This window comes from Pituophis catenifer, unplaced genomic scaffold, assembly GCF_029215685.1.
Source record: "Pituophis catenifer annectens isolate HBS135680 unplaced genomic scaffold, rPitCat1.0.hap2 SCAF_4, whole genome shotgun sequence".
Lineage (NCBI taxonomy): Eukaryota > Metazoa > Chordata > Lepidosauria > Squamata > Colubridae > Pituophis > Pituophis catenifer.
Genome location: NW_027256884.1, coordinates 128,870,405 through 128,886,364, shown reverse-complemented (window position 1 = coordinate 128,886,364; position 15,960 = coordinate 128,870,405). Strand labels below are relative to the sequence as shown.

General features: G+C 45.3%; 1 protein-coding gene across 4 annotated transcripts in view; it reads left to right on the top strand.

The window, feature by feature from the left end:
• Positions 1-15,960, top strand: part of LOC139316332 (glycerophosphodiester phosphodiesterase domain-containing protein 5-like) — a 139,669-nt gene that overhangs the window by 38,043 nt on the left and 85,666 nt on the right. For all 4 annotated transcript variants that reach the window (XM_070942998.1, XM_070943001.1, XM_070943000.1 and 1 more), the window contains exon 2: positions 13,820-13,993. In XM_070942998.1, coding sequence (XP_070799099.1) covers positions 13,877-13,993 — 117 coding nt within the window. In that variant the 5' untranslated portion in view covers positions 13,820-13,876. The remainder of the gene's footprint in view (positions 1-13,819; positions 13,994-15,960) is intronic.

The following is a 15,960-nucleotide window of genomic DNA, read 5'->3' as shown; positions in this document are numbered from 1 at the left end:
CTTCTATCCTTTTCTCTCCTTCCTTCATTTTTGCTTTTCCTTCCTTCCTTCCTTCCTTCCTCCCTCCCTCCCTCCCTCCCTTTTCCCCACACCCGCTTTCTACGCTTCCCTCTTTCCGTTTAGCTATACTTCCTTTCTCCCTCCCTCCCTCCCTTTTATTTCTTTTTCCTTTGCTTCCTTCTATCCTTCTCTCTCCTTCCTTCCTTCTCTCTCCTTCCTTCATTTTTGCTTCTCCTTCCTTCCTTCCTTCCCTTCCTTCCTTTTCTTCCCTCTCCTTTCTACCCTGTCTCCTTCCTTCTCCTTTTCCCGTTCTTTCCTCTCCTTCCTTCCTTGTTTTCCTTCCTTCCCCTCTACCCCTTCCTTTCCTTCCTTCCTTCCTTCCCTATCTCCTTTTTTTCCTTCCACTCTCCCTTCCTCTCTTCCCTTCCTCTACTTAAACAGTAACAGAGTTGGAAGGGACCTTGGAGGTCATTTAGTCCAACCCCCTACTCACGCAGGACACATAATACTAGGGATTCGAACCGCCGAACTGCCGACTTTTCTGATCGACAACCTCAGCGTCTCTTGTTCCTTCTCTCTTCCTTTCTCTCCCTCTTTTCCTTCCTTCCTTCCTTCCTTCCTTCCTTCCTTCCTTCCTTCCTTCCTTCCTTCCTTCCTTCCCTCCCTCTTCCATCTCTCTCTCCCTCTCTCTCTCTCTCCCCATCCAATCATCCATCCCTCTTCCCTTGATTTTCTCCTCTCTCTCCCTTTCTCCCTTCCATCCAGTTATATACCTCTCTGCCCCCTCCCTCCTTTTCTTCCTTTTCCCTTCTTCCCATCAGCCGGCAAGTTGAGAAGCTGGTCTTAATGCTGCTTTACAGGAAGCGAGCGGTCGGGGGTGGGGGGGGGAAAAGAAATCGCATTATTCAAGGAGGAACACCGCAGCGGAGACGGCTAAATGGAATAATGCAGAAATGCCTCCCCAACCCCCCCCTGCCCCTCAATTTCTTAAAAGCATTTTGATTAAATAGAAGTTGCCTTGTCGAATAAGTTTTCCTTGTGCGGTTAGTCCTCATAAAGAATTGATGTGCGTTGCGCAGCGTTGAGATAAATGCACAAAACGGCTATTCGGTCTCCCTGCGTTGTTTTCTCTTCCCCCCCAAATTGTGTCGTTTGGAAGAAAAATGTGTAAATTTGTTCTCGTAACCCTCAAGAGTTTTACCAGATTTCTTTTTAAACAATGTTTTTCAACGTTGGTCACTTTAAGAGAGATGGACTTCAACTCCCAGCAACGCTGCCTGGGGAATTCTGGGAGTTGAAGTCCATCTCTCTTAAAGTGACCAACGTTGAAAAACATCGTTTAAAAACATAACTTTTCCTCGACAACTAGTCCTCGACTTACAACAGTTCATTTAGTGACCGTTTGAAATGACAATGGCACTGAAAAAAGGGACTTAACGACCGTTGCTTCCCCACGCTCACATGTTCTAAATTCAGACACTTAGCATACCAGGATGGATTTGATTTAAATCGAGTTGATTTAAATCACAATTTAAATCATGATTTAAATCACTAGTAAAAAGGCTTGATTTAAATCAACTCGATTTAAATCCTAATTTTTAAAGAGCAACTGTCATCTCTGCTCCTCCTTTGACCCGCTGTTGACTCACTGATAGTCCCAGCGTTGCAGAATAGACAGCCTCCTGCTACATAACTAAGCTCCATTTCATGCTGAATAGACTAAATTATTTATGTATCTTAAATAGAAAACTATCTTATGATAGATTTTTACCCCCAAAGTTTTTTATTAAAATAAATTCGATAAAAATCAAAAAAATCCGATTTAAATAAAAAAAAATCCGATTTAAATAAAAAAATTCTGATTTTTTTGATTTTTTTAAAAAAATCATTGATTTTTATCCACCCTGTAGCAAACTGACTCGTATTTACGACGGTTGCAGTGTCCCGTGATCCTCTTTTGCGACCTTCTGACCAGCAGAGTCATCGGGGAAGCCAGATTCACTTAACAACCGAGTTAAGTTGATTCGCTTAACACCTGCGGCGATTCGCTTAAGAACTCGCGGCCGAGAAAGGTCGTAAAACAGGACAAAGCTCCCTTAACAAACATCTGACTTAGCGACGTAAATTCGGGGCTCAATTATGTCTGTAACTCAAGGATGACTTGTATTTATGACGGTTGCCGTGTTTCGGGGGGGGGTGCTGTGATCCACTTTTGTGACTGTTTCTTTCTTTCTTTCTTTCTTTCTTTCTTTCTTTCTTTCTTTCTTTCTTTCTTTCTTTCTTTCTTTCTTTCTTTCTTTCTTATTAAATTTTTATACCGCCCCCTCTCCCGAAGGACTCGGGGCGGTGAACAGCCAAAATTAAAAACACACAATACAAACATTAAAATACTATAAAACGAAATTAAATTTAACCGTGGCAAGGAACGGATGTAAAATGGGGCAAAACTTGCTTCAGAAATGTCTCGCTTAAGGGACAGACATTTGGGGCTCAATTGTGGTCGTAAATCGAGGACTACCTGTACAAATTTTTTAGGAATTTAGCAGCTAAGGATGAAATTGGAGAAAAGTTTTATTTTTCCCTCTGCGGAGGAAAGAGGGGTGAGTAACGTTTTCACCCCCCCAAATGACGGAAACAAATACGCCCCGGCCGACTCAGATTTCATTTCATGGCCGAGATGATTGAATCATCCACTTAACACAGTCAATGTTGGCTCATGCCTACGCTGGAATCTGGGTTTCAAAATTGGCCCTGGTTCCTGTTTTTCTACCACACCCTGCAAAATTCCACATTTGCCCGCCGGTGAAAGGGGAACCCCCCAAAAAATAATAAAAGAAATTAAAATAAAAAAAGGATTTTGCTGGTTTAGGCAGAAGCAGAAATGTTGCTCCCTTCTCTTTTCACTTACGATCGGGGTTCAGAGGAGTTTCTGGTAGGCAGAGATTTATGGGTGTTGTAGTTAGACTAAAGGAAGGTTTGGGTACTCCTGTCACCCCAGAATCACACCACTGTTTAAATTTAGCAGCAGAAGTTTGGGCAATGTAGTTGACGTCGTCTCCTCCTCCTCCACCTCCTCTTCCTCCTCCTCCTCCTCCTCCTCCTCTTCCTCCTCTTCCTCCTCCTCTTCCTTCTCCTCCTCCTCCTCCTCTTCCTCCTCCTCCTCCTCTTCCTCCTCCTCTTCCTCCTCCTCCTCCTCCTCCTCCTCTTCCTCCTCCTCCTCCTCCTCCTCCTCTTCCTCCTCCTCCTCCTCCTCCTCCTCCTCTTCCTCCTCCTCCTCCTCCTCCTCTTCCTCCTCCTCCTCCTCCTCCTCCTCTTCCTCCTCCTCCTCCTCTTCCTCCTCCTCTTCCTCCTCCTCCTCCTCCTCCTCCTCCTCCTCCTCCTCCTCCTCCTCCTCCTCCTCCTCCTCTTCCTCCTCCTCCTCCTCCTCCTCCTCCTCCTCTCTGCAAATCCTGCTCCCCTTTAGAACTGATGATGTTCCCTAATTGGGTAATGAAACGTCTGCAAGAAAAAAAAAACAAGCTCAGAGAGCACCAAGGACCCCACGGTCCTTCTCCTCCTCTGTCTGTCTCTTTTTTTCTCCCCTTCTCTTCCTCTCTCCTCCTCCTCCCCTGTTTCCTCTTCTCTTCCTCTTCTTCCCTTCCTCCTGCTCTTTTCCTTCTTCTTATCCCCCTCTTCCTCTCACTTTCCCCTCCTCCTCCCATTTTCCTCTTCTCTTCCTCTTTCCTTCTTCCCTTCCTCTTCCTCCTTGTCCTCTTTTTTCTTCTTTTCCTCTTTTCATCCTCCTTTCTTCTCTTCCTCCTCCCTTTTTCCTCTTCTTCTTCTCCTTCTCCTCTTCCCTTCTTTCTCCCCTTCCTCTCTCCTTCTCCTCCTCCTCCCATTTTCCTTTTCATCTTTCCTTCTTCCCTTCCTCCTTCTCGTCCTCTTTTTCCTTCTTTTCCTGTTTTCATCCTCCCTTCTTTCTTTCTTTCTCCCTCTCCTTCTTCCTTTCCTCCTCCTCCCTTTTCCTTTTCCTCTTCTCCTTCTCCTCTTCCCTTCTTTCTGCCCTTCCGCTCTCCTCCTCCTCCCATTTTCCTTTTCATCTTTCCTTCTTCCCTTCCTCCTCCTCCTCCTCCTCCTCCATTTCCTTCTTTTCCTGTTTTCATCCTCCCTTCTTTCTTTCTTCCTCTCCTTCTTCCTTTCCTCCTCCTCCCTTTTCCTTTTCCTCTTCCCCTCCTTCTCATCTTCCCTTCTTTCTCTCCTTCCTCTCTCCTTCTCCTCCTTTCCTTCTTTCCTTCCTCCTCCTCGTCCTCTTTTTTCCTTCTTTTCCTGTTTTCATTCTCCCTTTCTTCCTCTCCTTCCTTTCCTCCTCCTCCCTTTTTCCCTTTCCTCTTCCCCTCCTTCTCCCCTTCCCTTCTTTCTCCCCTTCCTCTCTCCTTTCCTTCTTCCTCCTCCTTCTTGTTGTCCTCCTTTTTTCCTCTTTTCCTCTCCCTTTCTCCCTTTCTCCCCTTCTTCTCCCTCACCCTCTTCCTTCTTCCCTTCCTCCTCCTCCTCTTCTCCATTCCTCCTCTTCCTTGTCCTCTTTTTTCCTCCTCCCCCTTCCTCTGCTCCCCTTCTCATCTTCCTCTCTGCTGCTTCATCCTTCACAAAAGGTTGTAAAATGGGGAAAAACTCAATTAAAAAACTTGTCTTGCTTAGCAACAGATATTTTGGCCTCAATTGTGACCGTACATTGAGATCTACCAGTCCAGAAGATGGCTACGCACTGCATCCAATTGACTTCAGTTTTGTGTGTCACACTTTGGTTCCCAACATTATCTGAAATTGAGGTCCTACAATTGCTCAGTTATTATCCTAGCATCCTTGCAGTTGCTCTCTCTCTCTCTGATCTGCTGCCACGGATCAATGCCTTTTCCATTTTCTGCCTTTGCCTTGTTCAGGATATTTTCTTTATTTCTGGTTTTGGAGAAACAGTGGAGGTCTCCTCACTTTAGAAGGAAAACGTGGGCCTGTTTCCTACACACGGAGAGGCCGGGCTGGGATTTTTGTGCGGACAGTAGTGGCCAAAATTGTGGAAACCTTTTGGGAAAATTGTATTTTCTAAAACTAGTGAATAACACCGCTTTTTTTTGGAGTAGTACCATATACATTATATATCAATGGAAAGATAATTTAATCAAGAATGTCATGCAATAGCTTTTCTGAAGGATTTGCTATTAGAATAGCAGTTACAGTATAAAGAAGAAAAGAGAAACACGTAGAAAAAACGAGATCTACAAAAATTATCACCATGCCAGTTAATACTTAGCTGGGTAGCCTTTAGCATGAATTTAGCCTTACAACGTCTTCCCATGGAGGGAACCAAGTCTTTTAGTTCTGCAGCTGTTCTAATGTGAAACCAAGATGGAATGATGGCTTCTATTAACTGGGTTTTATTTCTGGGTCGCTTCTGACTAACAAGTTTCTTTAGTCGGCTCCATAGATTTTCCATTGGGTGAAGGTCTGGGCTATTCCCAGGCCATTCCAGCAGTGGAATAGGATGATCTTGAAACTCCAAAATGCTGCATATTTTTCTATGCTGACGGAAGCAGCGTAAGAAGTTAACACAGGTAGTCCTCGACATATGACCGCAATTGAGCCCAAACATTTCTGTGGTTAAGGGCGACATTTGTTAAAAGCGAGTTTTGCCCCATTTTACGACCTTTCTTGCCATGGTTGTTAAGTGAATCACTGCCGTTGATAAGTTAGTAACCAGGTTGTTAAGTGAATCCGGCTTCCCCCTTGACCAAAGGGGATCATGTGGCCTTCGGACACAGCAACGGTCATAAGTCTGAACCGGTTGCCAAGCGCCTGAATTTTGATCACCTGATCATGGGGATGCTAACAAAGGTCGTAAGTGTGAAAAACCGTCATACGTCACTTTTTTCAGTGATGTCGTAACTTTGAACAGTCGCTAAACAAATTGTTGTAAGTCGAGGACTACCTGTAAATCTAGAAATGCCTGGGTAAAGTGTTAATTTTCCCATAATGCCCTCTGGTGCTCTCAGGCATTGTGGGAAATGTAGTTCTCTGTGGCTCTCTTTAGGGCAGAGGTTCTCAAACTTGGCAGCTTTAAGACTTGTGGACTTCAACTCCCAGAATTCTCCAGCCAGCGTAGCTTTAAGACTTATGGACTTCAACTCCCAGAATTCTCCAGCCAGCGTAGCTTTAAGCCTTGTGGACTTCAACTCCCAGAATTCTCCAGCCAGCAAAGCTTTAAGTCTTGTGGACTTCAACTCCCAGAATTCTCCATAACTGGCTAGAGAATTCTGGGAGTTGAAGTCCACAAGTCTTAAAGCTTAGCAAGTTTGAAGACCTCTGCTTTAGGCTTTCCTGCTGGAATAACTGATATTTTAGTGCAAATGTTTATTCTCATTTCATACCTTTTAATTATTAATTATTGTTGTTTTAATCGCCGGCTCTCTTTACATTTTACCGGTTTTCAACTTTGTAAGCATTCAATGGGGTTTTATTGCCAGGGCGGTAGCTACGACTGTACGGTTGCAAACGAGATTTACTTTTGGGAATCCTGATTTTATTCTCTAGCGTGTCGGATAGGAAGCGGGTTTTTCTTCTTCTTTTCCCTAATGAGTTCATAACAACCACAAATGTGTTTCTTGCTGCAATTATCTCTGCCTTTAATAGGCCTCTTCAGATAGGATTTGGGGTGAGTGCCTGCGTGTGTGTGTTTTTTTTTTTTTTAAATGTCATGGTTACTCATGCAAAACACATCTGGCTAATTGGAGGCCTCTTGTCTCAAAGATTAATTTGCCGGGATTGTTTTCCTTAAAAGTAATTTTGGATTTTTCTGCATTTAGCTTGGCTTTTCATTTTTCATTTTATTTTTTTAAATAGCTGCAAACTTTCTCTTGCTTGCCTGCCTGGGGCGAACTTCCGACGTTGCTCCATTTATTGGAGAGCGAGATTGTGTAATGCACAGTAATGTCATTTCTTTCTGCTCACATAAACACATTTTGAAAACAAATCAAGGTTAACTTTCAATCTGCAAATCGTTCGTTTAGTCACCGTTTAAAGTTAACGACAAAAAAGTGACTTGCAAACCTGGTCCTCGCATTTGCAACCTGTTGTAGCATCCTCAGAGTCACGTGATCAGAATTTGGGCTTGTATTGATGACGGGTTGCGGTGGTGCTAAATGGCCACACGATGCACAGCGATTTGCTCCACGATTGTGTTCAAAAAAAGCTGTAAAACTGTGTCGAGAAAGGGCTGTTAAAAGATTATAAAATGGGGCAAAATTCATTTAACCACTGCCTCGCTTAACAACAGAAATCTAGGGATCAGCTGTCGTAAGCTGAGGACTACCTGTCATACTGCAGTGCAGTGTCAGTTGCAGTGCAGTGTCAGCGGTCTAGTGGCAAAGGTGCTGAGGTAGAAACCAGGAGACGGTGAATTCTAGTCCCACTTTAGGCGTGAAAGACAGCTGGCTGACTTTAAGCCAATCACCAGGAGACAGTGAGTTCTAGTCCTGCCTTGTTGGCTGGGTGACTTTGTGCCAATCACCAGGTGACGGTGAATTCTAGTTCTGTCTTAGCCATGAAAGCTGGTTGGGTGGCTTTGGGCCAATCACCAGGAGACGGTGAGTTCTAATCCCACTTTAGCCATGAAAGCTGGTTGGGTGGCTTTGGGCCAGTCACCAGGAGACGGTGAGTTCTAGTTCTGTTTTAGCCATGAAAGCAGGCTGGGTGACTTTGTGCCAATCACCAGGTGACGGTGAATTCTAGTTCTGTCTTAGCCATGAAAGCTGGTTGGGTGGCTTTGGGCCAGTCACCAGGAGACGGTGAGTTCTAGTTCTGTTTTAGCCATGAAAGCAGGCTGGGTGACTTTGGGCCAATCACCAGGAGACGGTGAGTTCTAGTCCTGCCTTAGGCATGAAAGCCGGCTGGGTGACTTTGGGCCAATCACCAGGAGATGGTGAGTTCTAGTGGAATTGACTTCAGGTTGAATTTTGAACCGTGCCAAGGAGTTTTTCCTATTGCTAAAAGATTATTCTTTCCCGATTCTTTTCCCAAAGCCTCCAGGAACGAGATCCGAAATGTTAGACGGAGAAAAGCATAATATTCCAAGGGCAATTTCTCAATGAAACAAAGAGAAATGTCACAGTTGGGGGAATAGATTTCAGAATTTTGCTTGTTCGTTTGCTTTTAGTTTGTCTGCAAAATGTCAAAAATGACCTCGAAGCTTTGAATCGGAATGACAGGATCGGCAGCTCCCTTTGCCAATTCGGAAAGGAAGCTGGGAATTTGCCTTGTGCAAGTTTCCACAGCCAACAGCGTCGAGACCGGCTGACTTCACACGCTACTGAACAAAGCGGTTGTTAAGCGAGCGGCCTCCGATTTTATGAACTTTTTCATCCCGGTTGGTAAGTGAACGGCTGCAGTTGTTAATGTGAATTGTGCTGTCACTGCAACCATGATAAAAATTATTGCTCGGGGCCGGAATTTTGAACCTGTGACCCACAGGGATGCTGCAACAGTCGTAAGTGTGAGGAATGGTCATAGGTCACCTCTTCCAGTGTCATTGTAAACTTTCAAATAGTCACTAAAGGAATGGTTGAGGACTACCTCTAATCCTATGTTAAGCCCAAAAACCGGCTGGGTGACTTTGGGCCAATCACCAGGCGATTGTGAATTATAGTTCCGCCTTAGGCAGGAAAGGCATTGGATGGCTTTGAGCCAATCACCAGGAGATGGTGAGTTCTAGTCCCGCTTTAGGCAGGAAAGGCATTGGATGGCTTTGAGCCAATCACCAGGAGATGGTGAGTTCTAGTTGCGCTTTAGTCAGGAAAGGCTGCTGGGTGACTTTGGGCCAATCACCAGGCGATTGTGAATTATAGTTCCGCCTTAGGCAGGAAAGGCATTGGATGGCTTTGAGCCAATCACCAGGAGATGGTGAGTTCTAGTCCCGCTTTAGGCAGGAAAGGCATTGGATGGCTTTGAGCCAATCACCAGGAGATGGTGAGTTCTAGTTGCGCTTTAGTCAGGAAAGGCTGCTGGGTGACTTTGGGCCAATCACCAGGCGATTGTGAATTATAGTTCCGCCTTAGGCAGGAAAGGCATTGGATGGCTTTGAGCCAATCACCAGGAGATGGTGAGTTCTAGTCCCGCTTTAGGCAGGAAAGGCATTGGATGGCTTTGAGCCAATCACCAGGAGATGGTGAGTTCTAGTTGCGCTTTAGTCAGGAAAGGCTGCTGGGTGACTTTGGGCCAATCACCAGGCGATTGTGAATTATAGTTCCGCCTTAGGCAGGAAAGGCATTGGATGGCTTTGAGCCAATCACCAGGAGATGGTGAGTTCTAGTCCCGCTTTAGGCAGGAAAGGCATTGGATGGCTTTGAGCCAATCACCAGGAGATGGTGAGTTCTAGTTGCGCTTTAGTCAGGAAAGGCTGCTGGGTGACTTTGGGCCAATCACCAGGCGATTGTGAATTATAGTTCCGCCTTAGGCAGGAAAGGCATTGGATGGCTTTGAGCCAATCACCAGGAGATGGTGAGTTCTAGTCCCGCTTTAGGCAGGAAAGGCATTGGATGGCTTTGAGCCAATCACCAGGAGATGGTGAGTTCTAGTTGCGCTTTAGTCAGGAAAGGCTGCTGGGTGACTTTGGGCCAATCACCAGGCGATTGTGAATTATAGTTCCGCCTTAGGCAGGAAAGGCATTGGATGGCTTTGAGCCAATCACCAGGAGATGGTGAGTTCTAGTTGCGCCTTAGGCAGGAAAGGTTGCTGGGTGACTTTGGGCCAATCTCCAGGCGATTGTGAATTCTAGTTCCGCCTTAGGCAAGAAAGGCAGTGGGTGGCTTTGAGCCAATCACCAGGAGATGGTGAGTTCTAGTTGCGCCTTAGGCAGGAAAGGTGGTTGGGTGACTTTGGGCCAATCACCAGGCGATTGTGAATTCTAGTTCCGCCTTAGGCAAGAAAGCCGGCTGGGTGACTTTGCGCCAGTCCCTCTCTCTCAGCCCAACCCACCTCACCTCACAGGGCTGTTGTTTTGGGGGAAAATAGGAGAAGGTGTGGGTTATGTTCACTGCCTTGAGTTTTTTGTAAAAAAATAATAAATGAGGTTCAAATAAATAAATAGATAAAAAATAAAACGAATTCCATCCCTGGACAAGGGGGTTGGACTAAATGATCTCCTAGGTCCCTCAAAACTTTCCTTCCTTCCACGATGACTGAGCTTTGTTGAGGCCAGACGATTTTCTTTGGAATTCCCTTCCAGGGAATTCTATTTATACCACGGAGATTATTTTGGCATCCCGAATATTTGTCCCCCCGGCCTTGTCAAAACTAAAGTGTCTTGGCTTCCAACCAGAGGCGGCATTAATAGGGAAAAGATCCAGACAGACAAAACTTGGCAAGAGAAAAAAAAAAACCTTTCCTTCTGGTCCAGTGGCCGTAAAAACATGCACAGGCAGTCCTTGACTTACGACATTTTTGGCTGAATTGTCAAGGACTATACATACTTGTGCTGCCTTCCCCAGTTGGGAAAAGCTTGCATCTCGGACAAATCCTCAAGTATTTAAATGTCCACATAGTAAAATAATCTGGGGGGTCTCTTGGAAGAGAAGATGGATTGCTCCATGGAAGCTTTTGGATTGCTCTGGATCTCTCTCTCATTCTCCCTCTTTTTTGTCTCTTTCTCTGTCTCTGTCTCTCTCTTTTGCTCTTTCTATCTCTTTCTGTCTCTCTCTGTCTCTCACTTTCTCTCTGTCATTGTCTCTCTCTTTCTCCCTCTCTCTTTCCCTCTTTCCCCCTCTCTTTCTCTCTCTTTCTCCCTCTCTCCCTCCCTCCCTCCCTCTCTTTCTCATTGTCTCTCTCACACACACTTTTTCTCTCACTGTCTCTCTGTCTCTCTCTTTCCCCCCCTTCTCTGTCTCTCTGTTTTTCTCTTTGTTTTTCTTTCTCTGTTTCTCTCATTCTCTCCCTCCCTCCCTCTCTCTCTCTTTCTCAGTCTCTCTCACACACTCTTTCTCTCACTGTCTCTTTCTCTCTTTCTCTCATTCTCTCTCTCCCTCCCTCTCTCTCTTTCTCATTGTCTCTCTAACACACACTTTTACTCTCACTGTCTCTCTGTCTCTCTCTTTCCCTCTCTCCCTCTCTCTCTGTCTCTCTGTTTTTCTCTCTGTTTCCGTTTCTCTGTTTCTCTCATTCTCTCTCTCTCCCTCCCTCCCTCTCTTTCTCATTCTTACACACACTTTCTCTTTCACTGTCTCTTTCTCTCTCTCTCTCTTTTTCCCTCACTCTCTCTGTTTTTCTCTCTCTCTTTCTGTTTTTTCTGTTTCTCTCACTTTCTCTCTCTGTTTCTCTCATTCTGTCTTTCTCCCTCCCTCTCTCTTTCTCATTGTCTTTGTCACACACTTTCTCTTTCTCTCACTGTCTCTTTCTCTCTCTCTCCCCCTCTCTCTGTTTTTCTCTCTCTCTTTCTGTTTCTCTCACTTTCTCTGTTTCTTTCATTCTCTCTCTCTCTCTCCTTCCCTCCCCATTCGTCCTTCTCCTCCTTCTCCCCTGGTGCCCATTGCAAAAGGTGAATAATTCATATCTCTCCGTCCTGCTTCCTGTTTTATTTTTGCGTCTGTAATGCTCACCATCTGAGGCCTGAATCATTCATAAGCTTTCCTTCCAGAGCTGCAGGGAGCTGGACTCGGAGAAGCTTGCGATACGTGGGAAGTGGTTTGTAACACAGCCGAACAGGTCCACGAACGTGGAATGGAAAACACTTGATCAGCTCTGTTTCTGGAATTATAGCTCTGGCCTTCCCATTTACCTCGGAGACCATATAAACTATTAGGAGAGGAGTTTAAGCCACTACAGGTACCATTTGACCATTTGAAGATACGATGGACCCCGAGCAAAGGGACGTGGTCTCGTTCCGACGGCCACTTTCTGCCCCTGTGGTCACGTGATCCCATTTCTAAGAATCTGCATGGATGACCATTTGCAGTGTCTTAAGTCATCCGACTGCAATTTTGGGGAGAAACCCCCTGCAGTCTATACCGGGGGTCTCCAACCTTGGCAATGTTAAGACTTGTGGACTTCAACTCCCAGAATTCCTCAGCCAGCAACTTTGCGACTTGTGGACTTCAACTCCCAGAATTCTGTCTGAGGAATTCTGGGAGTTGAAGTCCACAAGTCGTAAAGTTGCCAAGATTGGAGACCCCTGGTCTATACGGCAAGAGTTGGTCCATTCTAACTCTCTGCAGTGGTGGGTTCCTCCCGGTTCGGTCCGGTTCGGCCGAACTGGTAGCGGTGACGATATGACGTCACCGAACCGGTTCTCCCCCCCACCCCCCCACGTTATTCTTACCTTTTATTTGGTCCCACCCCCAATCTATTGCTGCCTCCTGAGTCCCAGCTGATGACTAGAGGGAAAAAAAACTGTTTAAACTCTTGCCACAGGGCTTCCAAGGGCCGTCCTACAGCTGATCAGTGTTAAAAGCAAACAAATGAGTCGGGTTGTAAGTGCGAGGACTGGTCGTAAGTGCGAGGACCTTCCAGAAATGACTCTGACCAGCTAGCCACGCCCACCTAGTCACATGACCTCCAAGCCACACCCACAAAATAACCCACGCCCACAGAACCGGTAGTAAAAAAATTTAGAACCCACCCCTGACTCTCTGCCTACCCAAATTTTGATTTTGACTGAAGAAGTTAACTTGGATGAGTAACGAAACGTCTCAGTTTCGTCGGTCATTGTCCGAAACGTCGGTCCTGTTGCCGTGATTAAACCTTTTGAGATATTCCTGGATTTAAGCGTTCCAATTGATGCGTATCAGAGTGCACCGGCAGTTGTGAGTTGCTAACAATTTTTCACATGAGAGTAGTGAATTAAGAACGGACTCATAGTTCATAACATTTTTGTGGCCGTACGACAGTTGTCAGGAGAGCGTGATGGCTCAGCGATTAAAGAGGTTGAGCTTGTGAGCTGGAAATCTGACAGTCGAGGTTCGAGTCCCCAGCACTGCAAGATGGGGTGAGCTCCCGTCACTTGCTCCCGCTTCTGCCCATCTAGCAGTTCGAAAGTCAAGGAGGTGAGATGGCTAAGTGGCTAAAGACTCTGATTTTGCCAATTGTAAAGCTGACAGTCGAGGTTCGAGACCCGAGCACAACGCAACGGGTGAGTTCCCGTTCGTTGCTCGAGCTCCTGCCCACCTGGCAGTTCGAAAGCATGCAAATGTGAGTAGATAAATAGGTATCACTTCGGTGGGAAGGTCACAGCGTTCTATGTAGCTCAGTGTACAGTCATGCCGGCCACGTGACCACGGAAGTGTCTTTGGACAATGTTGGCTCCCTTGGCTAGGAAATGGTGATGAGCACTGATGCCTAGAGTCAAACACAACTGGACAGGAGAAACCTTTACCTTACGACAGGTGAAGCTTCCTTTATCATGGATGGTGCCAGCAGGTCTGGAGTTGTCACCTTTGATCTTAGGTGTGATGCAACCTCTTAACAATTGGGGGCTGTTTAGGGAGTTCTGCAATGACAACTCTTGTAATTTCAAGACATAATTCAGATTTATTGTGGATTTATATGGCGGTTTATAGATCTCTACAAATGCAACTTTAAGACGTGTGGACTTCAATTCCCAGAATTCCCCAGCCAGCCATCTTGGCTGGGGAATTCTGGGAATTGAAGTCCATCTTGGCAGGCTGGGGAATTCTGGGATTTGAAGTCCTCCCATCTTCAAGGTTGGAGAACTTTGACTGCTGAAAAACGGTGGAACCTTCACGAGATGTTTCTCCTAACCAAGTTCCTCCAGGATTTAACCCAGTTTCTTCTTCCTTTTTTGCAGGGGTCTCGCAAGCCCTGATGGACATCTGATCGCTTGCAACCCGCCAGCTGGGAGAGCATGGTTAAACACCAGCCACTGCAATATTACGAGCCCCAGTTGTGTTTGTCATGCCTGACGGGAATTTATGGATGTCGGTGGAAGCGATACCAGCGGTCACATGATGACACCACCAAGGTGAGTCACTGGCGGGCCAGGACGGCCATTTTGAATGGGTAAATCCCGACGGCGGGATCCAAGATTTGATAATAAATTCTCAGGACCCTCAGAATCTGGATTGCAGATTCTTACGACCTGGGATTAGAAGCTGGATTGCAATCAACCATCTTGTCACTATGGCTCTCTCTTCTAGTTGGATATTATACAGAAATGCAGGGAGTCCTCGGCTTACGACTATAATTGTAATCAACATTTCTGTTGCCAAGCGAAACATTTGCGAAGTGTGTTTTTGTCCCATTTTACGACCTTCCTTGCCTGAGTTGCAAAGTGAATCACCACAATTGTTCAGATAGTAGCACAGTTGTTAAGTGAATCGGGCTTCCCCGTTGACAGTCAGAATTTATTTATTTATGATTTATGATTTATTTATTATTCGTATTTCTATGCCACCCAACTCTCCAAGGACTCTGGGCGGCTTACAACAAAGACAGTATAAACAATATACAATAAAAGATGTTAAAAACCCATACAGAATGTCGCAAAAGGGGATCACCTGACCCCAGGATGCTGCAACCGTCATAAATACGAATCAGTTGCCAGTTTTGATCACGGGACCATGGGGATTCTGCAAAAGTCAACGTGGTGAACAACGGTCGTAAGTCACTTTTTTCCAGTGCCGTTGTAAACTTTGAATGGTCACTAAATGAACTGCTGTAAGTCGAGGACTCCCTGTACATCAGTGGGTCCCGGATAAATGTCTGTGAAGATTGTCAATCAAAGATGCTTTTTCCAGAAGGCAACTGGACTTTCTTGCTTTTTTTTTCCTTTGAAATTATTTCGCTTCTCATTTAGGAAGCTTCTTCAGTTCTCGGAAACGCTTCTCAGAACTAAAGAAGCTTCTGGGATGAGAAGCGAAACGTTTTCAAAGGGAGAAAAACAAAATACCCAAGAAAATCCAGTTGCCTTTTGGAAAAAAGCATCTTTGGGACATACAAATTGAATTAATAAATAATAAATAATAAAACCCCTTTTAAGACTGTTGAAAAGGGAAGCATTGCTGTAGAAATCTGAGACGGAATTGTAGTGTGTGATTGTTGCGTATTTAAGATAGAATTGGGCATAAGCTGCATTGGTGAAGACAACCGTGTGAAATCTCCAAGTTTGGAGACAGAATTCTTCTAGTTAGAAGAACAACTGTTAGGTTTCAAGGTCGTCTCAAATAAATTGCATTTCAAACAAAGTCTTTGAAGAAAAACTCCCATTTATTAAGCACGACATTCTAACTCCGAGTCTATCGCAGCCAACACTGACTTCCAGACCCAAAACCCTCCCTTTCCATTCCCCACTCCCCTGCACTCATTGGCCATCTTCCAAGTCACTCTACCCCTAATCTACTGCTCCAGCTCAAAGGAATTTCCCCCCTCCCATCCCATCTCCTAGGGGATATTATCTCCAGGGAAAATAAGTAGGTGAAAAGTCAAACGTCCCTTTCCAGTCGCCTCCGCTTCTCCTTCTTATGTCAGCACTAGAGTAAATGCAGCTTGAAGTGCTGACAACAACAATGATTAAACTTGGTCAATGTTAATTTCCTAGGCATTTGACTGTTTTTGGATGTTGGAGAACCAGATTGTGGTTCAGGCTAGAATTGTATTCTTTTTGTCTATTAACATCTATGTTAATACCACTTTATAAGGCCTTGGTAAGGCCACACTTGAAATTCAGTTTTGGTCACCATGATGTAAAAAAGATCTGGAAAGAGTGCAGAGAAGAGCCACAAAGAGGATTAGGGGACTGGAGGCTAAAACATACGAATAACGGTTGCAGGAACTGGTCATGGCTAGTCTAGTGAAGAGAAGGACCAGGGTAGACATGACAGCAGTCTTCCAATATTTGAGGGGCTGCCTTAGAGAAGAGGGGGTCAACCTATTCTCCAAAGCACCTGAAGGCCAGACAAGAAGCAACGGATGGAAACTTATCAAGGAGAG